Source organism: Grus americana, chromosome 21 (assembly GCF_028858705.1).
Source record: "Grus americana isolate bGruAme1 chromosome 21, bGruAme1.mat, whole genome shotgun sequence".
Classification (NCBI taxonomy): domain Eukaryota; kingdom Metazoa; phylum Chordata; class Aves; order Gruiformes; family Gruidae; genus Grus; species Grus americana.
The window spans coordinates 1,405,315-1,430,766 of NC_072872.1; the positions used below are offsets into that span (position 1 = coordinate 1,405,315).

The window sequence follows — 25,452 nt, forward strand, 5'->3', positions numbered from 1 at the left end:
TGTGTGTCCTTTCTCTTCCTCGCCACAGCTTTCTCCTCCTGGGAACGTAGAGAGGAGGAAATTACAGTCACCAGGGATTGCTGTAGAGGCAAATCTTCAATAAAAGTCCATTGCCGGCGTGAAAGAGCGGGGCTGTTTTAGCCTGAGCCCCTGCCAAGCTCTGTGGTTGGACCGACTTGTGACCTTTTTCTTCCCCATTTTCTCTGGAGACAAAGGTGAGCAAGAAGCAAGCTGTTTGAACCTCTTCCTGCTCCTCTTCTCCCTCTGCCCCCCCCCATCAGTGGGGACAAAAAAAGACCAGCTGAAATCTTCCCCCTCCCTTCTGCCCTGCTCAACAGAGCAGTGCCTGTGTTGAAAACATGCTCCACCACCTCCCCAGCTCTCCCTTGGACAGGGCAATGTCGGCGATTCGAATGTGACCTGACAGTCTTTTCGCTTAACATGCTTTTGGAAAGAGCTTTGTACGTACTGTGCTGAGAGGAGTTGAAGTACCTCTAGAAATAACATGCAAAAAAAAGAGAAAATAGCTTTATTGAACTTATTCTATTCAGTTGCCATCCCAGTGTGCTATCTCTACCAACTGAGAGTTTAAAAAATTTGTATAGAAATGCCCTAAATTGTTCCCAGCCCCATAACGAGGGTGCAAACAGCAGGTTAGCAAAAATCACAGCTGATAGGGCACCGGGAGAGTGAAAGCACTGATTAAAGAGTAATCTGCAGGGATGTAAAGCAATTAGAAACATTAGTTAATGGCTCTTTCCTAGGGCTACTTGTACCAAAACGGGGGGGGGGGTTTGTCAGCATTTTCCTCCAGGCAGGCGCTACCGTGAGCCAAATTTGAGAACAGGCTTTTCTCATCGATAGGATATTCATGGGGAAGAGGAGTCCTCGCCCAGCTGCGGGGTATTTCGCGACCTTCCCAATAACATTCCCATGCCAGCAATCCCCCGGATTTTGTTAAAGCACTGGTCTGGATAACACCGATTTTTGCGTGTGAGCTGCAGGACGCGTGGAATTAGAGTTGTGCTAAAAACAGCCATTAGCTCCCTCGGTCAGCACCAAACTCCTTTTTGGTTGTGGTTTTAATTGCTAATTAGGTGATTTCTGCACACCGAGTCAAAAAAAAAGCCGCGGATCTGGTTGTATTGAATCCAAAGGACCGATCCTCGCCTCCCGGGAGCAGCAACTGGGATCGAATGGGAAAATCTCCACCGCTCATTCTTCTCCGCTTCCTGGCCAGACTGGGCTCTGTTATGTTATTTCTTCAGCCCCATCTGTCCTGTTTTGGTTTTTTCTTCCTTTTTTTCCACCGTTTCTATTCTATTGACTCTTCCGTCAGGCTGTGTCTGGGCATCTCGCGGCATCTCAAAGCAACCGGCGCTGGCGGCAGCCCAAGGTTTAAATGCCGCCGTTGGGACCCTTTTCCTTGCACCCTCGGGAGCACTGGGGCACAAGATGGGCATTTTTAGGTGTACCCCTGAGGGGTGAGACCCCGTCTTCTCCCCAAACCATTGCTTTCCCTTTCCAGGAGCCAAATGCATCCCTGGGGCTGGGGGCGGCTTTCACTTCAGGCCCTATGGATTTGACCGGCTGGAAGATTTTGGGGACTCTGCATTTGCATGGCTGCTTTGCAGCGAGGTTGGAGCCATCCCGCTTTATTTTTTTCTAGCAAAAGCAGATAGCAGTAGGCAAAATTCCCCAGGGAATTTAGAAATTGAGGTGAAAAGGGTCTGAGCAACAGGGCAGGGGGTGGCGAGTGAGCGAACACGTGTGTGCGTCAGGGTTAGAAATCGCTTCTCGGCTGGGCACGCTGCAGGAGGGGGGGGGAAAGAGAGAGAAAAAAATCAGTTACAGCCGCGTTTTCCAAAAAGCCCGAGTGTTTCTGCTCGCCGTCGCTTCCAAGAAACGGAGAAAAACCGGGGAGGTAAATTGCAGTGATTCATCGCGGGCAGATCGGAGGCAGGAAATGTGAGAGTTTGCTGCCTGCCCCGTGCCCGGCGTGGGCTCGGGCTCGCCTGGGCCTGGCTGGCGGCGAGGGCCTGACGCCCACGGGTCGAGCATCCCTGCGCCGCGGCGGGAGCTGCCGGAGGAGCCACCCGGGGAAGGAAAACAACCGGCGAAGGCCGAGGGCCGGAGCAGGGGGAATTTTTCATCTGCGTTTCTCCGGAGCCATCTGAGCGAGCTGCCCGTAAGCTGGGGAGGGGGGGACGCAGCGGGATGGGGGGGGTCCCTGGGGATGGTTGGTGTCTGAGTGTTGTACATCCACCCCCCAAATTTTGGGGGCAGCATCCCTCCCTTGGGGACCTCCAGGGTGGCCGGTGGGCTGGGGGGCTCCATTGAGAAATGGAGCGTGGGAAAAAGGGGGCGGGGTTTGGGGGCTGCCTGCCCGCGGATTGGCTGGGGGGGGCAGGGGGAGACCCCCTAAATTGTGCCGGAAAGGAGGGGGGCAGCCCTAAGCTTGCGAAGGGGATGGGGGTACCACAGGGACCCCCCCACCCTCTCAGGATGTGCTTGGAGCAGCTGGACCCCCCTCCTTCCTATGTGTTTGCACCCAGGTGGCTGCGGCGTGGCCTCAGTGACACGAGTTGCACCAGTCTCAGCCCAGCCGAGGACTGCGGAAGACAAAACCCCGTTGGGGGGCTGGAGAGGAGCCGGGCGCGTCCCTCGGTGGGTGCTCCGGCTGAAAAAGCACCCCTAAACCTGCTGTTCCCGCTGCTGGTGATGGAGATTGCCCTTGGAGCACAGCCATGGGGGTCTCGGCGCTGCGTAGCTGACGGGGAGTGGGATGGAGCACTGGGGGGGGGCAGGATGGGGGGACCCCAAAATCTCGCTGGGGTTCAGGGTGTGGGACTGCATGCACCTCACTTGGGGTCCAGACTGTATGCTCGGGGCGCAGGGATCACTTGGATCTTGCTGGGCGTCAGGACGGGGGGACGTTTGGGTTTCATCTGGGACCGGGATGCGGTACAGCGCACATCACGTTTGGGGTTGGGATCTGGGGACCCTCACGTTGGTTTGGGGGGTCAGGACACAGGGACTACCCGCATCCTGCTTGGGGCAGGGACATGGGACCCTCACGTGTTGCTCAGGGGACCCTTGCATGGCACTTGGGGTCACAGGGGGACCCTCGTGCTGGGTTTGGGATGTGGGGGCCCTTGCGTGATGCTCGGGGCGGGGAGGTGGGGACCCTCGCTTTGGGTTTGGGGTGCTGAGACCCTCATGTTGGGTTTGGGGTCGGGACTTGGGGACCCTTTTATTGTGGTTGGTCTGGAGGGCCCCCTGCTTTGGGGCCAGCACTTGGGGACATCTGCACTGGGGTCAGGACTTGGGGAGCACCGTACGGGCACCGCAGCATCTCCCTGGGGCTCAGCAGGCTGGAAACGGGGGGACAGGGGGGGCAGGTTGTGTCTGTCCCCTTCCTCCTCACAGGGACAGTGACCAGGGGCCAGATCCGGGCTCCCCGCCATGCTGGGTGGCTCCGGATAATTCGGATGCGGCACCAAAGCCGCTTACCCCCCTCCTGATCCAGCCTTCACCCCAAAACCCCGCTGCCATGAAGAAGAAGCCGGCCAACGGGAGGGGCCCAGATCCTGCGGCCCCCCAGCAGCGAGCCCGGGGCATTGCCAAGCCGGCAGAGGTGATTTACCCATGGGGGGGACCCCGAGATGAGGATTGGGTGGGGGTGCATCCCCATGATCCCCCAAACCATCATCTCAGGGTGGTCCGGTTGCCCCAGGGGGGGTAATTCCAGCATCATGGGGGGGCTGTTGCTGACCCGGGTGGGTTTTTGCATCCTACCCCCCCAGTACGTGGGCTCCTTCGTGGTGGAGGACTTGGACCTGCAGCAGCAAGCGGGGCGGCTGGAGGAGCAGCTGCGGGCACTGAAGGTCAGGCATCCGCCACTGCTCCCCCTCACCAGGAAACGGGGGGACCCCAAATAATGGGGGGGACCCCCGGGTGGCACAGCCCGGGTATCCCCAACGCTGCGTCTCTCCCGGCCAGGACTGCCCCAGGAGGAGGTCGGTGGTGCTGAGGTTCAGCTTGCAGGGGCTGAAGGTCTACGGTTCCGATGGGGAGGTAGGGGTGCTGGGGGGGGGGTCATGGGTGCTGGGGGGGGTCATGGGTGCTGGGTGCTGACATAAAGGTGCTTTGGGGGGGTTGCACTGCTCTGAGTGTTGCTTTTTGCTTGGGAACCTGCTTTGCGTTTGTAAACGGGGTTGCAACCTGCCGTGCGTTTGCAGGTTTGCAAACTGAGGTGCAAATAGGGGTGACCCCGGCATCGCTTGCAACCCCGGGGGGTGGGGTGGGGGGGCAGGGGTGCTCGGTCCCGCTGACACCCCCCCACCTTGTGCCCGCAGACGCTGCTGATGGCGCACGCTCTCCGCCGGATCCTGTACAGCACGTGGCGGCACGCCGATTGCCAGTTCGCCTTCGTGGCGCGCAATCCCCGCAGCCCCGCCAGCACCCTCTTCTGCCACCTCTTCGTGGGGCCCCCGGGCGAAGTGCGTGGCCCAACACCCCACCCCGCCCCCCCCAAATAATACCATTATTATTATTTTTCATAGTTTCACGCAGTTTCTTTTGCCTCCCCCAGGTCCAGACCCTGCACCTCTTGCTCTGCCGCTCCTTCCAGCTCTGCTACCTCCTGGCGCACCCCGAGGAGCAGGCGGGCGAGGGGGAGACCCCCGGTTCCGGGGTGCTGCGGGAGCCCCTCAACCCCGAGGAGGTGTCACGCAACGTCAACGCCCTCGTCTCCTTCCGACGCCTGCCCGCGCTCCCCGGCCTCGGCTCCCTGGGCACAGGGGTAGGTGCACCCTGCCAGGGTGCTGGGTGCTGCTCCGCGGGCCTTTGCACACCGTTTTCTTGCGCGGTGTTTTCACGCGTGGCATTTTTGCATGGCCTTTTCTTGCACAGTGTTTTGCACGGCGCATTATTACATGGCACATTTTTTTGCATAGTGTCTTGCATGACTTTTCTTGCATGGCCTTTTCTTTGCACAACGTTTCTTTCACAGCACTTTTTCCAGGGCATTTTTTTTTTTGCACAGCGGTATTTACATGGCATTTTTTGCACGGTGTTTTTTGCGCACCATTTTTTGCCTGGCAGTTCTTGCACGGCCTTTTCTTGCATGGCATTTTGCATGGTGCATTATTGCACAGCACATTTTGCATGGTGTCTTGCATGGCATTTTCTTGCATGGCCTTTTGATACAACACTTCTTTGCACAGCTGTATGTGCACGGTGTTTTGCACAGCCTTTTCTCGCACAGAGTTTTGCACGGCGCGTTTTTGCACAGCGCATTTTGCAAGGCCCATCCTGTACAGCCTTTTCTTGCACAGTGTTTTGCACAGCCTGTTTTAAACGGTATTTTGCAGGGCAGTTTTTCGCACAGCATTTTGCACAGTCTTTTCTTGCACGTTGTTTTGCATGGCCTTACTTGCACGGTGCTTTGCATCGGGCCTATTTGCACAGCATTTTTTTTGCACAGTGATTTTGCAGGGCAATTTTTGCACAGCATTTTTTGCAGGGTGTTTTTCACGGTGGTTTTTTGTATAACGTTTTTTACATAGCATTTTTTGCATGGGTTTTTTTGCATGGCATTTTTTGCAAAGCGTTTTTGCAGGGCATTTTTTTGCACGGCATTTTTTGCAGGGTGGTTTTTTTTGCACGGCATTTTTTGCACGGCATTTTTTGCACAGCTTTTTTTTTGCTCCGTGTTTTTCACGTAGAATTTTTTTACACGGTGTTTTGCACAAGCATCCCCAACCCCTCCACCTTCCAGGAGCGGCGGCCGGAGGCGGAGGGCAGAGCCGGCACCTGGCGCTTGGGGAACCCCTACTGCTCCCCGATTCTGGTGCGCAAGAAAGCCATCCGCAGCAAAGTCCTGCGCTCGGGGGCTTACCGGGACTGCGGGGGCGAGAGCCAGCTCCACCAGCCACCCCGCGACACCGGTGAGTGCCCAGAGGGGAAGCCGAGGCACGGGAACACACGCGTAACCCCGATTTTGTGGGGGTTTTGGGGCGAAGAGGGGATTAACGGGCTCCCGCAGCGGCGGCGGGATGGGAGAGCAAAGGGGCGAGGAGCTTGGCCTTCCTCCCCGAAAACGAGAATGTCCTCGCCGAGAGCGTGTGGGCCTTCACCGGCATCTCCAGGTGAGCGCGCGGCAGCACCCCGCTCCTCGCCGTCCCCCCACCCACCCACCGCCCTCCCCTGCGCCCACCCGCCGCCTCGTCCCCTCCCCAGGGACGGCGGGATCGCGCTGCTGCGGCGGGACGTCCCCGGCGCCTTCCTCCTGCGCCCCGAGCCCGGCCTGGCCAAGCGCTGGTGCCTGTGGGTGCGGGCGCCCTGCGGCGTCGTCCCCTATTGCCTCTTCAGGACCCACCAGGGCAGGTTCTGCGTGGAGGTGAGGGTGCTGCGCGGGGGGCAGCGGCGCACGGGTGCGTGGCGTGGGGGGTGCTTTTGATGCATGGGTGCGTTTGCTTCACGGTTGCAGCTGGGTAAGGGCTGTGATGTGTCTGCGCGTGGATGCGCTGCGGTGTAAGTGCATTCCACGCAGCTGTGCAGGGCTGCACCGGGGCGTTGGTGCACTGGGGTGTAAGTGCATTCCGTGCAGCTGTGCATCGGGGCGTTGGCGTATGGGTGCATCGATGCACGGATGCGCTGGCGTGTTCATGCACTTGGCGCACTCTGTAAGTGCATTTGGCGCACACGTGCGTTTGTTGCAGGGGTGCACGGGTGCATTCGCTTCGTGATCGCGTCAGTGCTCAGGCGCATCAGTGTAGAGGTGCACAGGGGTATCGGTGTGTGGGCACGTTTGATTTGCGGGTGCACTGGTGCATCGCACACGGGTACCAATGGGTGGGGGTGTAGCCATGCTTTGGTGTGCAATTACATTTGATTCGCGGGTGCACGAGTGTGTCTGTGCATAGGTATGTGGCGCACAAGTGGATTGGTGTGAGTCTGATTTGTGGGTGCACTGGTAACAGGTGCATTTGAGTTGTGGGTGTATCAGGGCACAGGGCGCAGCTGTGCGCGGATACACGGTGCACAGCTACACGTGTGCGTCAGTACGTGCAATGGGCGCACGGGTGTATGAGTGTATTTGATTCACGCACACGTGCATTGGATTTGTGGGTGCATGGCGCACAAGTACGCGTGTGCATTTGGCGCACGGGTCCACGGGGATTCGGCGCGCGGGTGCGTTCAGTTCAGGGGGTGCCTGGGTGCGCCGGCGCGTGGGTGCCCAGCTCACGGGCGTCCCGGTGAGACCCTCCGGCCACCGCGGCCTCCCTCTGAGCGGGGGGCTCACCTCTCCCCTCTCTCCCCACGCCGGCAGCGCTCCAACGCAGAGTTCGCCAGCGTGGCCGCCCTCCTGGCTCACTACTCCGGGGCGCCGGGGGGCTGCTTCTGCCGCCTGGCCCCCGGCCGCCGCAACCCCGGCTACGAGGAGCGGGACCCCGGCGGCGGAGCCAGCGCGTGGGGGGAGGCTGCCTGGGCCCCCGCCGCCCCCGTCGGGGTGCTGCACGAGCGGGGTTAGGCCTGGCCGCCCCCCCCCCCCCCGCTCAGGCGCGGTGACCCCCCCCAAAATCCCCACTTAGCTTTAAATCGCTGCCGTTCTGCCTTATTTATTCCCCTCCCGCGGGCTGCGCGCGCTCGGCGGGCTGTACGGCGTGTGTCCGGCAATAAACGGCTCTCGTGCTACCGGAGCAGAGGTCTGCTGGCGGCCTTTTATTCCCACTGCCCCCCCCCACGGCGCTGCGGACAAGCGTGCACGCTCGTGTGCACTCACACGCACGCACTTCGCACGCTCTCATGCCTGTGAATCCTCATGCGCTTGAGGTCTCGTGCGTTTGCCCTCTCGTGCACACACGCACTTGCATAATTGCACCGTGCACTCGCACCCACATGCGCTCATACGCTTGCACAACTGCGCCGGGCATTTGTGCTTGCACTCGCATACTTGCACGTGCTCATGCCCTTGCACTCCCGTGCGCTTGCAATCTCAAGCCCTCGTGCTCTTGCGCCCTCGTGCACGGCTACGCTCGCGCTCTCACACATGCTCCTGCAGGTGCACACCCGTGCGCTCGCCCTCTCTTGCACGCTCAGGCATCGCACCCGTGCCGTCGCACGCTCGCTCCCTCGCGCGCCTGCACGCCTACGCACGCGTGCCCCCGTGCACGCGCCCCCGCACGTGCACTCCGCGGCACGCCCGCCCTTCCGCGCGCGCCCGCTGCCGTGCGCGCGCCCGCCCGCAGTCACGTGGCGCGAGGGGCGGGCAGAGGGGCGGGGCCTTGCGCGACGCTCCCCCGTCGCTGTGGCAACCGCGTGGGGTCGCTGCGCGCATGCGCAGTAAGTCGGCCGGCCGGCGCTTCCCGCCTCCCCTCAGCCCCCCGGCCCCCTCCACACACCCCGGCTCGCCTCGGGTTTCCCTCCGCTCCCTCAGATTTGCCCGACATCTCCAGGTTTACCTCAGGCTTTCCCTCGCCCGGTCCCACTTGAGCTTGTCCCGGCTCCCCAAAGTTACCTCAGGCTTTCCTGACCCCAGGCTCCCCTCAGGTTTCCTCCCCCCCGGCCTGCTCTAGTTCACCCTCAGACTTGTTCCAAGTCTCCCCCTTCATCCCTCCCAAGTTTTTCTCCTCCTTAGTCTCCCCTTCTGCCCCAGCTCTCCTTCCTCATGCCAAGTTGCAGGGGGCTCCTTCCCCCCAGCAAACGGTGAGTGCTCCACCCCGCCGAGGGGTGCAGGCCCCTGGGTCAGGCTTGCCCCAGCCTTCCAACAGGCCCACGCAGGCCCCGGTGCCCCCCTGCCCCACCAAGTGAGTGCATGTGGGGTCGAGCTGGGCCTTGAAAAATGACCTCAGAGGCGGTGAAGGTAATCGTGCGCTGCCGACCCATGAACGAGCGTGAGAAGGCTCTCAGCTGCAAGGCAGTCATCAGCATGGAGAGCGCGCGGGGCCAATGTTTTCTCCAGAACCCTGCCGCTGCCGGTGAGCCCCCGAAGCAGTTCACCTTTGACGGGGCATACTACCAGGAGCACAACACGGAGCAGATCTACAATGAGATCGCCTACCCACTCGTGGAGGTGAGTGGTGCCTGAAGCAAGCCGGACACAGCCAACATGTAGCTCTGGGTGTGGGCTGAGGGGTTTTATGTGGGTAAGTGATCCCTAAGTGGAACTGATTTATGGATAGGAACAGTCCTGTAAGCCTGTTCAAGAGGCTTAGCTGCAACTCTGGGGTGCAGAGGAGGGCAAAACAGTGTCCTGGTGGTGGGCTGGGAAACTGGGAAGAAAAAATGTTTTCAGCAGCCAGCGGGGCACCAAGGATAGAATTACATTTAATTATTTTAGCCAAATGTTTATATTGAAGATGAACCTCCCTGAGCAGGCCCTAGAGATGGTAGCTGGGCAGAAATTGCAGTGGAAAAGGATGTGAGGAGAAAGGGGACAAACAAGACTCCTGATGATGTTAGGGACATTTTTACTGCCAAGTGAGAAACCCCTTGGAGAAGATGGGGAACCTCAGCCTGGTTTAGAATAGCAAAATGAGAGGGGATGTGTGTGGTGCCTGTTAACACATCAGCATGGTATACAGCTAGGGTGAGAAAGGAACTAGTCAAGTAAAAAAAAAAAACCCAAAAAACCAAAACCCAATCCCCCCCCCCCCCCAACCACCAAACTCCACCTCCCCCTCTCAAAAAAACCCCAACCCAAACAAACAATTTTGTTAGAAGAAAAAAACAGATAAAATGGCCAGCGATAATTTTAAGATGGAAGTTCCTCATCAGGCGAACAACCAGGGTCTGAAACAGTAAATTATTAGAATAATAGGTGGGTTTTTCTTTTAATTTAAACCTTAAGGAATTCAAATATCTTCTCTTCCTACCACGCTTCTCTGAAACAGGGACACGTGAAGGTGAGGCCTTCTTTCAGCTCCCTTTGGCCACCTGACAACCAGCTACCATTCTAGTTGTCTCAGGGTTTCGTAAGATTTTTCTGCCCTATGGCAAAAATATTCTGGTCTTCTAAGCATTGTCAACTGTCCTTCCACTTTTCAACACCCACGTTTCTTCAAGTTTTACATTTTGAGAGAAAGCCATCTATTCATGTGCTAGCAGAATGCATTTTTTTACTGTTGTTATACTCTGATGGCATATGAAGATCAAGCAGCTGTTTGAGTTTTACTTCCAGCTCTTCCTTTAAAATACCTTTTACAGAGTGGGATAAAATCCAGATGATGCAAAGGGTGAAGATAATGGCTATTTTATTTTATTTTCCTCCATTTCCAGAGTGTCACTGAAGGCTACAACGGCACCATATTTGCCTATGGCCAGACTGGCAGCGGGAAGTCATTCACCATGCAGGGAGTTGTGGATCCTTCTACACAGAAAGGCATAATACCCAGGGCATTCGAACACATTTTTGAGAGCATACAGGTAACGATGTGAAATAGATCCTGTTGTAAGATCGTGTGATATCAAGAAAGATGATTTTTGTGTCGTACCCCAAGGGCTGAGGGCTGATCGCATTCAGGAGCAAGAACGGGGACAGGCTTTTGGGTATGCTGCCTCTCATCCTAAAGCTGAGGCCTGTATATAGTCAGATGAACTGCACCCTCATCTCTGCTGACTTTATGGACTCGCACTTGAGATGTTTAAGGACCGAAAGTCCCTGTAGTGAGTGTGTTGAGTGGTTATACCTGGGAATGAAATGCCAGAAGAGATTTGATGAAGTGCTGAAGGGAGGTAGGCACCCAGCTGGCATTGGAGATCTACATGGGCTGCCTACTTGCTTTCATTTTGAGAACCTCACCCGAAAAATTGTTCCTGTTTTGTACAGTGTGCTGAAAATGCCAAGTTCTTGGTGAGAGCTTCCTACCTGGAGATTTACAATGAAGACATACGAGATCTTCTAGGAGCTGATACCAAGCAGAAGTTGGAGGTGAGGTGGAGTCAATGTATCTTAATTAGGAAGTGCTTTAATTTGCTCAGGTAAGTGTTATCACAAAAGTGCGATGTCAGAAGCTGAATGCCAGACTATGAAGATATAGTGATGAATATGGAAACCGAGAGGAGATTTTGAGGGACTTTCATAAAAAGTTTTGTGGCAGAAGGAACAGGATCCAGTCCCATGTGTCCCACTTGATAGCAGCCGATAGTTTAGCAGAAGCTGTGTGAAAATCAGTACCGGACAAGGATGGAATAAAGTGCTCATGGGGCAATTTCTTCATAATCCTCTTCATCTCACGGCCGTCTCTAAAGCAGGAGGATACTGTACCTTCTAAATGTTTAATCTGATCCAGGGTAGCTGTGGATGATCTCGTTATCTGTCTAAAACAAAAAAGGCTGATCCTTTTTTGAGGGGACAGAGCAGATATTACTCCCCATGGGAACGCATGGGGAAGGCAGGCAGTTTTGAGGAACGCAGGAAGATAAACTTCCCTGAAATCCTAATCAGGGATCTGATTTTTATAAAATTTACCTCTTGGTGACTTTCCAGAAATTTTTGCATGTATTCCTGGGAGGGGGCTGCATATCTCCTGTCCTAATTTACTTCCCTGCAGGACTGCCCTTGTGAAGAAAACCGAGGCACTAGCACCATCTGCCGCACAGACATTCTGAGATGGTGACAGGCCCAAACTGCCTTACGGGGCAGATTTTTTTTTTTTTTTTTGAACAGGTCCCTGGCTTTCAGGGAGGTAAACCCCTCTCTGCTTCATGTTCCGGGCATGCTTCGCCTGTGCATGTGGAGAGGGAGGGTGGGAGAAGAGGACTCGCTGTTTCCGAAGGCGCTTGCTGCAGTTTTCCATCCTTTGTTCCACATCAGCGGTGACACCAGTTTCCATGACGACTGCAGTTGGCACTGGGAGGGCAGGAATTGGGCAGAACAGTTTCCAGGGTAACACCATCAGACTGGTGACAGCCGCTGCCTGTTGCTGCCTCCACCGAGTAATTAAGGGAGGCATGTCTTGCAGAGACCGAAAGCCCGGGCTGACCTACTGCTTTCTTCTTTGTCCCCCAATTCTCCTCCAAAACCCCATTTCTGTTTGTTCCTTTGCCTTTCAACATCAATGACTTTGGTGACTCTGAAGCCCACAATCGCCTCCTGTGGCATGAAACCCTATGAAGAGCCAGTTTTACAGCGCTCTGCAAGGAAAATGCCCCTGTCAGTCTGTCGTGAAGTTGAACAACAGCCATGTCCTCGGTTGGGTGTTCCTCAGGGACTCTGCAACACCCTCAAATACAGCCGGGCCAGCCGCCAGGTTCTCCTGTAGCACAGGCAGAAGTCACAGTGTATGAACAGTCTGGCTGTGATTCTGTAACTGGATTCATCTGGGCGGCCACGGCTTTAGAAGAAGGCTAAAATCCTGCATAGTTTAGTTTTCAGCCAGTTCTGCTCCATTCTGTGTGGATTTTTTTACAGCAAACGCTCTGTTTCACATCACTTCTCGTGGTGCGTGCATTGCTAAAGTATCTAAGGATCTTCTTTGGAAGTCACACTGCCAAACGCAGTGTCTGTCACTCCGTGACACCGAGTCATGACAGCTATATCTTGATATCCCAGCTGACATGATAAAGATAGAGTTTTGGTTATGAACTCAGCAGATGTGGGGCGTGAAGCTGTTGAAAATGAATTCAGCTCGTTTAAAATTCCCAGTGTGGAGGGGGGCTGGCGTAGGAGTGCAGGGATCTCTCGATTGTTTTGTATTTTTTATGTAGGTTTGATGGATCATTCAAGATTTTGAACGTTCCAATTGTTTATTAGCATGCTGTATGAAATTTTTCTTCTACGTGATTGATAATTGATGAAAAGATGCTGTTAGGTATTTAACACTCTGTCTCTATCCAGGTGCCTGAATAGGATTTTAGAGCATCTTAAAAAATGAACTAATTTGGAGAAAAATTATTACAGTCCGCCTGTGCGCGATGGGTGTGACTTTGGAAATTTTGTCAGTGAGATCAAGATGCCCTCTTAGAATGGAGGGGTTCAGCAAACAATATCTCTGACTATTGAATGTGTGCTTTGATTTTTAAAAAGCTCTCTATGACTGAAGAGATATTAGAGCTTTTGCCATAACAGGAGAAGAACGTTTCAGTTCTTTTTTAACATATGCAGCTTAATAATAGGGGAGGTAGAAGGTGGCTCAGCACAGGTTTCTTGTGGCATGGGAGATGTCTGAATCAATCAGCAAACTTTTAACTTGAATTCTTTTTGTCTGCAGAGCCAGAAGGGTATTTCCCTCTTTTTGTGTGGTTTTATTCCTGCTTCAGAAATACTAAAGCTTTTTAGTAGCAGCCAGATACATTTTTGCCATACTGTGGTTAAATTTCTCCACATGCAAAACTCATGTAGCCCTCAAGCTTCCGGACAGCTTCCAGCGCGCCTTCCTGCAGCCTCGATGCGTCTTGTCCTAACCTGTCTTGCGTTGTCCCTGTTTGCAGCTGAAGGAACACCCGGAGAAGGGGGTGTACGTGAAGGGGCTCTCTCTGCACACCGTGCATAGCGTGGTCCAGTGCGAGCAGATCATGGAGACAGGCTGGAGAAACCGAGCGGTGGGTTATACCCTCATGAATAAGGACTCTTCCCGCTCCCACTCCGTCTTTACTGTCAATGTGGAAATCTACACCGTAGGTAGGTAGATGGATGTCCTGCAGAGCGCAGAATCTGTGCAGTCTGACCAGTCACCCCACAGCTAAACTTAGATCCTAAATGATTTTTAGGTCCAGTAGAAATCAGAATTGTGCCCTGACATGGACATTCTTCACAGCGTGAAATGGCTGAGTATTCAAAGCTTTTTTTTTTTTTTTTTACTTTATTCCCCCTTGGGAGAGAAATGTCTTGCACTCAAACTAGGAACGTATTTAATTCTTCTTCCATTTCTTTATCTTCTAAAACCTTTATTTCCAGCAAAGGGTGCTAAATCTCACTGCCCATACAATGGCTTGGAATTCATGTGTTGCACAGCTTGGAGAAACTTACATTGTTATGTCTTGTCTGACCTCCTTTACAATGCACGTCAGATCATTTCACCCAACGATTCCTTCACTGAGCTTAATCATGGGGCGCATCTTTTAAGCAAATGGCTAATCTGGGGTTTAAGATGGAATAAAAGAATCCCTTAATAATGTTTTAATGACTAATTTTCCTTTCTCGAGCATCTAATTTCCATTGGTGTTTCTTTAGCTCAGAAATCTGCCTCGCTGGGTCTGAATATGGACCTCAAAAATTTTTTTCCTGGGACTAAGGAAGGAATTAGTCTCTTATATTCTGTCTAGTCCTTGGCCCCGGCTGAGGCTCTGAACATCTTGGTTTCTTTTTCTTCAAGTGTTTCAGTCATGGGGAAGGTTGCACAATGTCTTCCTAAATTGTGGTTCCAGATGTTGGTGACACTACCTCACTTTCCTCTATCCAGTTGGTGTGTGTGGGATTTTTGGAATTTCTCGATTAGCACAGCCGGTGGATGCTAATCCTTGCATTATGTGGGTCCATAAAATCCCAACTTCAATCCTAACGAGGGAAAAGAAGTATTTACACTCCTCTTTTGTGTTCCAGATGGGTGCAGGGCTCTTAATCTAGACTGAAACAATTTCTCTGATTTAAGGCTTTGAAAACCTGTTACACAGAACAGAATGGCAGGTGGGGAAACTTGCAGTTTTGGCTGGTAAATGGGAGACAGCTGGAATATTTGAGGAGAAAGTTGAGGGTTCTGGCACAATCCCCGTAACTGGATGGTTCTACTAGGGTAATCATTAGTTGAAATAGTTAATGAAGTTGGTATTTATGTTGTCATCTTTAGGCTTCGTGAAGAGGTGCGTGGGGAAGTTCAAACTTAGTTTCCAGTTGAGCCTGTAGTAAATTATAATTTACAGGCAGTTGATATTTTAAAGGATCTCTTTGCAATTGTGTGGACCAAAGTGACTCTTCAAAGTAACAGTTTACATTCAGGAACAGAATTATGGCAAATATGGGCTCTCTGGCTGCAGATGTATGAAATGCACAAGTTACCATCAGTATTTTTACCGTATTTAGAGTAGCAGATGTTTTATTCCTCTACATTGTGCTTAGGGATTGATCAGTTAATGAGAAAGACGTTGTAGATTTGGCCAGTGCTTATGCCACCAGCGCTGGCCGACGGGCTGTACGGGGAATTAGACAGTGAAGACTTTTGGGCTGCTGCAGGCATTTTAGTAAGAGTCTAGGGATCTTGTTACACCATAGAAACAAAACCGCTAAGCTCCGAGATGGAAACAAACAGCCTCTGTGGGTAAAAGGACTGGCAGGAACCAAAACAACTTCTTAATTGCCTGTCAGTGTTTACATAAGCTGGGGGAAGGAGGGAAAGGGTTAGAAAACTACTTTTTGTGACTGTCCACTCACCCCAGCACTCAGAAAAGATAGTGAGACGGTGCTCTATTTAAGCTCCATCTATTGGTTTTTGTTTGTTTGTTGTTTGGGTTTGGTTTTTTTCCCCAATTCTCCCACATCTCTTGACACACCAGAAAGATCTGGAGTGAAACAACAAATTTGCTCGGTGGCAAATGTTAAGTTCCACAGTTAACAATCTCTTGCTGTAACTGGAAATATCCTGGGGCAATAGATTTTTAGATTTTTTTGTGTTTACCTGTGAACTTTTAACTTTCTCCCATGGATGAGATTATTCATTGCTTATGTTTAGGTATTGTCCACAGCCGTAAATCTCAACTCTGACTAAATTCAAGGCTAGGTTTTGTAGAAATCTGCTGGAAAAGGGTGGACTGGATTAAAACCTTGATGCTTTCTGTGCTTGGAGTACTAAAGGAGCTCTGTCCTTGAACTTGGGTTGCAGTCATAAGGAACGATTGGGACATGGATATCCAAGAGTGTGGTCCAGTGCTTAGGACAGTAGTCTGTGATTTGGGAATGTGTCCCCAACTCTTCGCTGTGCATGAGGCTGGGAAAGTTACGTAGCCAGCAAAACTGAGGGGTTCCTAAAGTGACCAGATGCACTCTCTCTTCATCACAGGGAATTTGTGTCATCACATTAATCCGGCCTCGAAATGCAGGTCAGGAGGCAGATACTGTCTGCATGAGGTGTGCGCCCAGGTAGCTGGGGAGCTAGCTGTTCACTTCAGCTCGCATCTTCTCTTGCCTTAAAGCGTTATGATGGGAATGGCACCAGCTCACCGGGTCTGACTGCCCACTCACTGAGATCCGTCTCCTCATCTGGGTAGTTCGGGCTGAGTGCAGTACCGATTTCTTGCAGTTTTCCTGTTTCTCACCTGCGTTCCTTCATTTTACTTTCTGACTGCAAATCTCATGAGTTGAGGAGGAACAGATGCCGCCGAGCATGCCTGTGTGCTGAGTCACGGCGCAGTTTTACAGCTATCTGGGCGACGGGGAGATCTGATGGGCTTCTTGAACGTTCGAGCTATCTTGGACAGAAAACCAGATGGTGGACCTTGATGGTATCTAGTAGGATGTGCTGTTTCTTTTGAAGCACAGCAAGAAACTTCTTGAATACATCCATTGATTAGGGGAGGTTGGATTTCCAGTCTTGAGAAAAGCTGTAGTTTGGGAGTTCATGGAAAAACTGTTTCCCAGTGTAGTGTCTACTCCAGCCTTTCCAGGGTAGTCTGTAGAGGTGACCTTCCTGCCTGTCTCTCCACGTCACGTAGGCATTCAGGGAGCCTGCTCTTTTGCCTGTGCTCTCCTGCTAGCCCTGCTCCAGTTGCTGCCTGTTGACTCCTCATTTCATGCTTCCTCCTTTCTTTCTCCAATTGTCAGATGTTGTTTAACTTCATGAAACAATCTGAGGAGGAAGAAAGTTGGATAAACTCATGGTCTGACCTTGTTATTTGCAGAGGGGTTTGCATGAAGTTCTAAATGCTGTGGAAATATGTGGAGAGGGGGTGTGTGTGTGTGTGTGTGTGTTCAGAGCTTACTGGGAGAGTAAGAGCGGGTGTGAATTCTTACTGTGCAGGATCTTGTTCAGGAAAGCACTAAAATGTGTAGTTCTAAGATTAAGTGGGTATTTATTTACTTAAGGGAGTCAGGGCCCAAATGCAGACAAGGAACAGGGCTTCAACTGGGATGTAATGCCAAGAGTGCTGTTTCTTGGCTGTTAAGATGCTTCCTCTTAAGAAAAGCCTAACCTGGAATTATTTTCTTGCAGATGAGCGAGGGCAGGACCACCTTAGGGCTGCAAAACTCAATTTAGTGGATCTGGCAGGAAGTGAGAGACAGTCAAAAACCGGAGCCACAGGGGAGCGGCTCAAAGAGGCCACCAAAATCAACCTCTCCCTCTCAGCTCTGGGCAACGTCATCTCGGCCCTGGTTGATGGCAGGTGTAAGCACATCCCCTACCGAGACTCAAAGCTGACCAGGCTGCTGCAAGACTCCCTCGGAGGGAATACCAAGACACTGATGGTAGCGTGCTTATCTCCGGCTGATAACAACTACGACGAAAGCCTCAGTACTTTGCGCTATGCTAATAGAGCGAAAAACATCAAGAACAAGCCCTGTATCAATGAGGACCCCAAAGATGCTCTGCTAAGGGAGTATCAGGAGGAGATTAAGAAGCTGAAGGCCATTCTAGCTGAACAGATGAGCGCAAATAACTTGTCAGGTAGGAAAGCCCTTGGTGGCTCCAGAGATGTTTTATTTTTGGCAGGAAAATGTGGGTTTTACACATAAAATGCTCACTGGATTTCACCTCAACCTGTCCCTTACCTGCTGGAGGAAGAGTTCTCCATTCTGGTAACAGGCTTTTCCTTCACTGTTGCCAAATTGACCTTATACCACTGGTAAAGCCCTACTCAATTAGCCAGTATTTTCAATAATGACAAATTCTGTTAGAAAACGCTGACGTGATTCAAATCCTTGGTGGTTCTTCATCATTCTGGCTAGAACTTGGTCAGTCACAGAAGAAAGGTTTCAGCTGGCAGAGCAAAAATGAGCTGCTAAAGAAATAATAATGTAAAATTCTTTATTAAATATACATATATATATATATATGTTTTCAAACTTAGCATTCAGCCCGTGTTCTCGTACACTGAATTTCTGACACAACAAGAAAAGTTTTGCCCTGCTGACGACACTGCTTATGGAGAGTATCACTGTGCTCTCTTTGAGGATTCAGCCCAGCCCCAGCAGACTCACTCTTTGCTATGAAGTAGGAATAACAAATGCGGAACAAATGAGTAAGAGCAGTCTCTAGGGACGGATCACCTTCGGAGAATTATCCCCTAAAAAAGGGCAACTTTCAGCAGAGGAATAAGGCTGTAAGATATTTCCCCCCCTCCCTTTCTGCCACCTTTCAGAAACAGCTGTGAAGAAAATTTCCTTGCATCTTTCATCTACTTCCCAGTGTCTTTTATCTTCCAAATCTGGTAGTATAGCCTTGGAAACAAGTCTCCTGTTATTCCATGAAAGAGATTAGATTTATATTTGCTTTCATATACCTGAAGCTTAAACCTCTCCCCTCTCTGCTCAGCGCTGACTCCTTCTCTCCCCACACCTATGGAGTCCCAGGCCAGTGGGTGTTTTGGCAGCACAGATGCTGGCACACAAGCGTGGTTTAAAGGAGCGTGTGGATTGCAATTTTCTTTGCTGGCAGCCAGGTTCTTTGTTCTGTTTCCAGGCATTCTACAGACAATCTCACCCAGTAATTGTGAGTGATTTTTATTTCTACTTTGCTTTGCAGGGCTTCTACCTGCTGAGACTGCTCACCTCGAAGTGAAGCCAGTTCCCCTCCTCAAACCCCAGTTAGATCTTGAAGCAGAGAAGCAGCTGATCAGAGAAGTAAGTCAGGAGAGGGTATCCCATAGCATCTTTGAGTAAGGCTTGTGGGGTTTTATTATAATCATTACAAATATGGTGTAGGGCTGTGTGGTTCAGCCTTTTCAGTACCCTTCTCTTCCTATTTTTTTACTCCTTGAGCTTCTCCGATGGATAGAAGGTGTGTTGGTGGAGGCCTGATTTACAATGCCGCTTTCTCTCAGCATTGTTCCCACCTTTCTGGAGATGAATTTTTGAAGTAACTACATGTGAAACTTAAATTCCTCCTGTTGGAGGAGGGAGAAATAGGGGGGAGGAAAGCAGTAGTCAGAGGTGTTAGGAACAGCACAAGGGTACAGATAAAGAGGGGGCGTGGAGCCAGGAGGAAGACTGAGGAGTTGGCAGCGAAGACAAAGAGAGAGGGGCCAGAGGAAATAAAACTCACTCTCCTTGCTCTTTACAAAGGTCCTTCCATGGCACTGCATCTGCCCAAGACAGCGGTTTCTAGGGCTAACTAGTCACCTTGCATTGATCCTGTGTCAACTTAAATCACAGAAAAAGTCAGTGAATACAGGGTGGTAAAGTTTTATTGGGGTAGACATAAGATGTGACCTAGAATGGACTTAGATGTGACCTTGTGTACAGTCAGGAGCAGGGCTGTTGTGTCAGGCTATCTGCTTGTGCATTTCAGGAGTATGAAGAGAGGCTGGCCCAACTCACGGCCAGCTACGAAGCAGAGCAGGCATCCCGTGCCCGCCTCGAAGAGGACATCAGTAGCCTGAAGAATCACTACAATCTCAAGCTGTCTGCTCTCGAGGAGAGCCTCAGGAAGGAAGCAGGTGTGGACAAGGCAGGTGGAGGGTGCGCAGTGCAGACTGAAGGTTCCCCGATGCTGTTAATATGCCGGGGGGTTGGCTTTAGGCATGAGCAGACACAGGCTGTTTTTGCAAAGTCACATGTGTGGCAGCCACTGCGAATTCTGAAGTGGCAGAGACTGCCTGGCAGCAATCCCTGCTCTCGACCCTCCCTTATCAACAGCCAGAGCGGTAACTCCAGCTCTCTGTCCCGGCTTTGTCCTCTTCCCTATTTCCCTGACTTCTTTTCCCTGTCAGGACCAGTCTGGCCCTACCCTGTAAGCCTTGAGGTGATGAAATGCAATTTTTTTGAGTTTCTCTGACTTAGCACAGCATTTCTCTCAAGCAAAGGTTTGAGCTGCAGAGATGACTGGTCTGTCTTGATCCAATTGGCTTTGCACAACTCGCACACCCAAGACAGGGTGGCTGCAGCAGTCTCTTCCATCGCATGCAAATGCGATGCAGCCCTCTGTCTCCTGGTAGATTATCCACACCATCGCTTTGCTGGAGGATGGATATTCCTCTCACATACCTATAATTTGTTGCCAGCTATCCTCTTCGCTACTGCTTTTAATTTATACTTCCGCAGTGCCTCAGAGCATGTTTTGCAATGTGCTTGTACAGCACTTATTACCCAATATTAATTCTTGAACCAATAGTCTTCATTTTTGATGCTATCACTTTCTAAGGTGAGAGGTTCTTTTTTTTTTTTCTCCCTCTGATTACGAATGTGCACCGCTCGGCCTCTGAAATAGATTATTTGTATGCGAAAACGAGGACCAAGGCTCTCCCAACCCTGTAAAACCTGCATTCCTTACCTGATACATCCTCTGGGTCTTTGATAGCTTTTACTGACCAGCATAAATAACAGACCTTTTCCTTCCAGACACATAGCAGTTTTTAGCTTTTGGTGAAAGCTTTGTAGGCTGTTTTCACAGATTTATGCTCTGGTTTTGCAGAGCTCGTTACTTACATTGTGGGTAATTCCTCTTTTACTCTTCAGCTGCCATGAGGACTGAAACTACTCCTGACAAGACTCCTTTGCCTGAGGACACTGTTACTGCAGCAGATGAAGAACCGTCAGCCCAGGTATCTGTCTGGCTACGTTACCCCCCTGGGCAGAATAAACCCAAGTGGGTACTGTCATGCTTCATCTATCCTAGTACTCATATTGCGTCTTTTCAGAGCTGCTTGGTTTCCTCTTGTCCTCAGGACCCAGCAGCGCCTCGGACTGTCCAAGACGTGAGCAGGGGGAGCGCTGGAGCAGAGGTGGCTGTCACCACTGAGGGGATTTCCATGCCTGCAGACCAGAAGCAGGTGCTTGCCAGGTCAGTGACTATGCTGCTCCTGCTAACTGCCTCTTGTGCTTTGCTTCGAACACTCACGGGCACGAAGCAACCCTGTTCTTCCATGATATTACAACTGTCGAGCTTCAGCTGTGAGTTCAACGCAGCACAAAACTAGGTAGATGCGGATTCTTTACCTCAAAATTAACTTTGTCCTATTTGGGCAGATAAATAGCTCTTAGCTGCGGCGTTCGATGATGCCAAGTGCCAGAATTATGAGAAGAAAACCTGGAGAGGTCTGTGTCAGCAGATGTGGATGTGAAAAAGTGTGCTTTCCCAATAATAAATCCTGCATAGATCTGTAGGAACGGAAGTCTCTTCCTTCTATTTATGAGGAGTTTATAAAGTTGAGTCTGGCAGTTGCTGACAGCTTAAGTGCCCAAACAGATTATGGCGGTGGCTTCTTTTTCTTCTTCAGAAAGGTTCTTGAAGGGCACTTAGAGCCCTCTCATATCAGTACAAGTAAGGCAGCAGGCCTTCCCGCTGCTCGCTGCACGTGTGGATGGACCAGAGTGTCCTCTCCGTGACTCTCCCGTCACCAAGGTCACTTTTGCCTCTAATCCATCTGACGATGTTTGCAAGATGTCAGCCAGAACTGACATCAAAATTGCCCAATAATCACATTTTAGGGGCAGCGTTAGACAGGGCTGAGATGCGAGGGTTGCCTGGGCTGCTTCAGAAATACACACTTTAAGCAAATTCTGCCGATTTCTCTCTTTTACTCTGTTGCGTGGAATTATATTAAAATTAGAAATGCTCAACATAAGATACATTGCAGATGATAGAGTTTGATTCTGAAAAGTGCTGTGTTTTTTAACCAGTTTTTCAGCTTTACTGTGAGCTCCCGTGGTGCATGCTCGCTCTGTTGGGCCTCTCCCAGCTGAAAAAGGAGCTATTAAGAAATCTAGAATAGTACTGTCTGTAATTTGCGGGCAATTCTGTTAATGGAGAGGTCTCCAAAGAAACCATTCCTTTTGACTACAAATCAAATCTTAATAGTCATTAATAGCAATATGCAGTGTTCCTTTTAATGACAAACAAGTGAAAAATGCTCTTGCAATTCCATTGTTGAAATCAAAGTTCTCTGCTGATGAGGCAGGAGGGTTTGGTTCCGCAGGCACGGGGATTTTCAAAGCCGCCTGTTAAAAGCTTTACGCATCAGGATGGCTGTGAGATCTCTGATACTCACTCAGCAGAGCACGGATTCAATCGCACATTAAGCAAACGAAACCGAAGGCTACTTGGCAAGTGCAGTACCGTAGAATAGCAGGTCACCTCTGGTGCAGAACGAGCTCTTTCGGATGGGTTTGAAGATAATTAAGAGGCTGTTATCAGCAGAGGTTTTATCAGCAGTGGGATTTTCTCCAATTTGAGGCAGCGCTGGCCAACCTGAGCTATCTGCTCTGCTGCAGATCCCTGTGCAAAGAGGAGAGCCCCGGAGCATGGCTTTATTTCCATGTTGGAAGGTACAGGGCTGTGTGGCATGGAAATGAGATGAGCTTGATTTCAAATATGGGTCTGTGGCAGTGCTCAAGCAGAAACGCTGAGATCACCCAAGTCATCAACCCTGGCTGATACTGCCCCAAAAAAGAAATTGTACTGTGGTTTCCAGCTGTATCGCTCCCATATCCACCCTTTAAAATATTTGTTTGCGTAATTTTGGCACATTTGGTGCTCACCTTGAGAGTCTTTCAAAACAAGAAATAAGAACTGATATATAAATTCCACAAAACAAGGGTTTTAAAAAGAATTCTGTGAGTGTAGATACAGATTTGTTGACAAAGTTGCTCGGAATCACACGCGCTTCGCCTTGGGTCCACAGGAGCATCTATGACATAAACTGTTAATAAAAGTGGAATTTGCCGTGATTACTCAGGGCAGCAAATCTCGTCAGAAATCACTATTTTCTCTGTCTTCCCAAATGTCATTCAGGTAAGGACGTGTATCCGCCACACTTACGCAGACGGTTCTTTGCACTGCTGAGCTAAGAGAAGCGTTTGCCTTTTCCAGGCTGCAGATGCTGGAGCGACAGGTGGTAGGGGGGGAACAGGCAAAAAACAAGGACCTCAAAGAAAAGCATAAACGCCGGAAAAAATATGCAGATGAGCGGAGGATGCAGCTGGTGACAGCGCTGCAGCAATCTAACGAGGACAGTAGCGATTGGGTTCTGCTTAATGTCTACGACTCCATCCAGGAAGAGGTTCGAGCCAAGAGCAAGCTTCTGGAGAAGATGCAGAAGAAGGTGAGCAGCTCCCTGCTGTCCCGGTGGAAGATTTTGGGAGTATCTCTTTCCTCCTCTGCATCCCCATTTTGTTGGGGTTTTTTAGGTTAAGGAGATATTTTAGGGCAGCATGTTTAGAGCATGACTCCAGGTGCGTCTAATACTTCATACACATGCCCACGTTAGTACTTAAAAGGTTCCTTGCATGTATTTTTATGAAATATCAGATGCGGCTCAGGGTGGTGAATTAAGTTGTTGAAACCCAAACCCCCACCTTTTTTAAAGGCCGGATTCCTTATTGTGCAGCACAGCGGCTGGAGGATGATGTGATGGGAGAGGAGGTGACTCCCTCTACTGACCTACACAATCTATTGCACAGCTCCCTCCACTTCTCATTGCCCCAGGTCTCACACCTGGAATAAATTCCTGGAATAAGTTCCTGGAAGAAATTACCCTGTGAAAAGTTGTCTGGGAGGAGAAAAAAAAAAAAAATAAAAGCAATGCTCTTAAATTTTTAGGCACACTTGAAAATCAGTTCTGCTCTGACAAGGCAGAATTGGAGGACCTTCAAAAAAAATGTCTGTGTGCAGTCCTAAATCTGCACGGTAACCTAAATATTTCTGTATTCAGGTTATCAAAGAAATATTGCACCTTTTTCATCGAAGTCAGGAACTCCTAAGAGTTCGGTAGCACCGGGCACAGACCACAAGACTCAGCACTTTGGAGAAACGCAAGAAATCTTTCATGAAAACATGGAATAATCTCTCCACGCAAATCTCATCCTAATTTTTTATTCTAAATCAGAACTCTTGCCAAATGCTGAAGCTTTTGTGCATGTCCTTCCATCTCTGCCTGACAAATTCCTGTACTCGCAGTAACCATCAGTCTCTCTCTATAATCCCAACGATTTATTTTTGTTTTATGTCCCAGCTGCGGGCTGCCGAGACTGAGATCAAAGATCTGCAGTCGGAGTTTGAGCTGGAAAAGATCGATTACCTCAGCACCATCCGCCGCCTGGAGCGAGACCTGATGCTCTTCCAGCAGCTTCTGGATCAGGTGCAGTCTCTGGTCCGGCGCGACTGTAACTACAGCAATCTGGAGAAAATCAAGCGCGAATCCGTCTGGGATGAGGAAATCGGCTGCTGGAAAATTCCAGAGCCTGTCATTCAAAAAACCCGCCTGCCCGCAGGTAAGAGGAGCGTCTCCATGGTGCCACCATGGGCTCGGTGGATCACATTTGGGCTCTACTTGCTTCTAAAATCTTCTGCGTATGGGAAGTTTGAATAATTACATCATCTAATGCATGATACGGATCCTTCGGGAATCTGTGAGCCCAGCCATCGGTGACCAGAGCGGTGTTGGGGATCGGGAGCACAGCCGGGAAGAGTGCTAATTGTTCTTGAGTTGACGACCCTTTGATGCCCGTCTCTTCTCACAGCAGTTCCAGCCCTGCCTCAGCCCCAACCTGCCCAAAAGAGCCCTTCAGCCCAGAGCCGGGAGCGAACGGTACGCCGCGTTCCTCCTCCCTTTCATATCCCATTTTACCAATTCTGCTGTTTCTCAGCCGTAACCCGAGGGCTAGCACAGAATCCGGCTGTGCTGACGGCGTTTTCTGCTTCCAGCCCGAGGAAGACCGCTACAAGCTGGTGCTGAACAGGAGCGACAGCGAGACCGTCGCCAGCAACTACTTCGGCTCCACGCGAGCCAGCCGCATCCTCCACCCTGACCCCACCAAGAACCGAGGTAAAACCGCCTTTTCCCGCAAATCACCAGTATTCACCTTTGCATTCCTTTGTTCTGGCTCTGCTCCCTTGACCTCACCAGGGGTTTTTGGCAGGACGAGGCCCGTTTATGGCATCCTGCAAGGACGGATGCCCAGTGCGGCCCCTTCCTCTCCTCTTTCAGCTGCCCTGGGGGCCCCGAGCTCCGCCATGCCCCAGCCCCGGCCCTTCCGCCTCCAGGCCCTCGCCCTGGCCCCGCCGACCACCACCAAGCGCAAAAAGGGCAAAGCCGGCTCCAGCGGCCATCCCCTCTGACGCCGTCACCGCAGGAAGACGCCAAATCTCTGTGGTTTTGCACCAAAGTTCTCTCGCTGTACACGGAGGTGAGGGACAGAAGGCGAGCTGGGTGTCACTGTGTTCTCTCACGCCCTGTACCCCCCACTCCCCCGCTGCAATAAACCAGTCTGGCACGGCCATTTTGAGGTCTTTTACTGGGAACCTGCCTCCTCCCGCTCGGGGTGGCGGGACTGAGGGTGGGAGCGGGCCGGGGCTGACCCCG

The 25,452-nt window shown here is 51.3% G+C and overlaps 1 protein-coding gene across 1 annotated transcript; it reads left to right on the top strand.

Moving 5' to 3' along the window:
- The first annotated feature begins 41 nt into the window (after positions 1 to 41).
- On the top strand, positions 42 to 25,354 carry KIF17 (kinesin family member 17). The gene is made up of 25 exons (XM_054849425.1): positions 42 to 215; positions 1,098 to 2,188; positions 2,556 to 2,753; positions 3,430 to 3,637; positions 3,807 to 3,887; positions 4,003 to 4,077; positions 4,359 to 4,502; positions 4,595 to 4,804; positions 5,783 to 5,951; positions 6,050 to 6,152; positions 6,244 to 6,401; positions 8,847 to 9,079; positions 10,285 to 10,431; positions 10,835 to 10,936; positions 13,438 to 13,627; positions 17,148 to 17,600; positions 18,678 to 18,775; positions 19,443 to 19,590; positions 20,609 to 20,694; positions 20,818 to 20,933; positions 22,962 to 23,193; positions 24,103 to 24,361; positions 24,611 to 24,678; positions 24,795 to 24,915; positions 25,078 to 25,354. The coding sequence occupies exons 3-25, from the start codon at positions 2,722 to 2,724 to the stop codon at positions 25,206 to 25,208; spliced, it is 3,564 nt and encodes a 1,187-aa protein (XP_054705400.1). The 5' UTR covers positions 42 to 215; positions 1,098 to 2,188; positions 2,556 to 2,721; the 3' UTR covers positions 25,209 to 25,354.
- Positions 25,355 to 25,452: the final 98 nt, after the last annotated feature.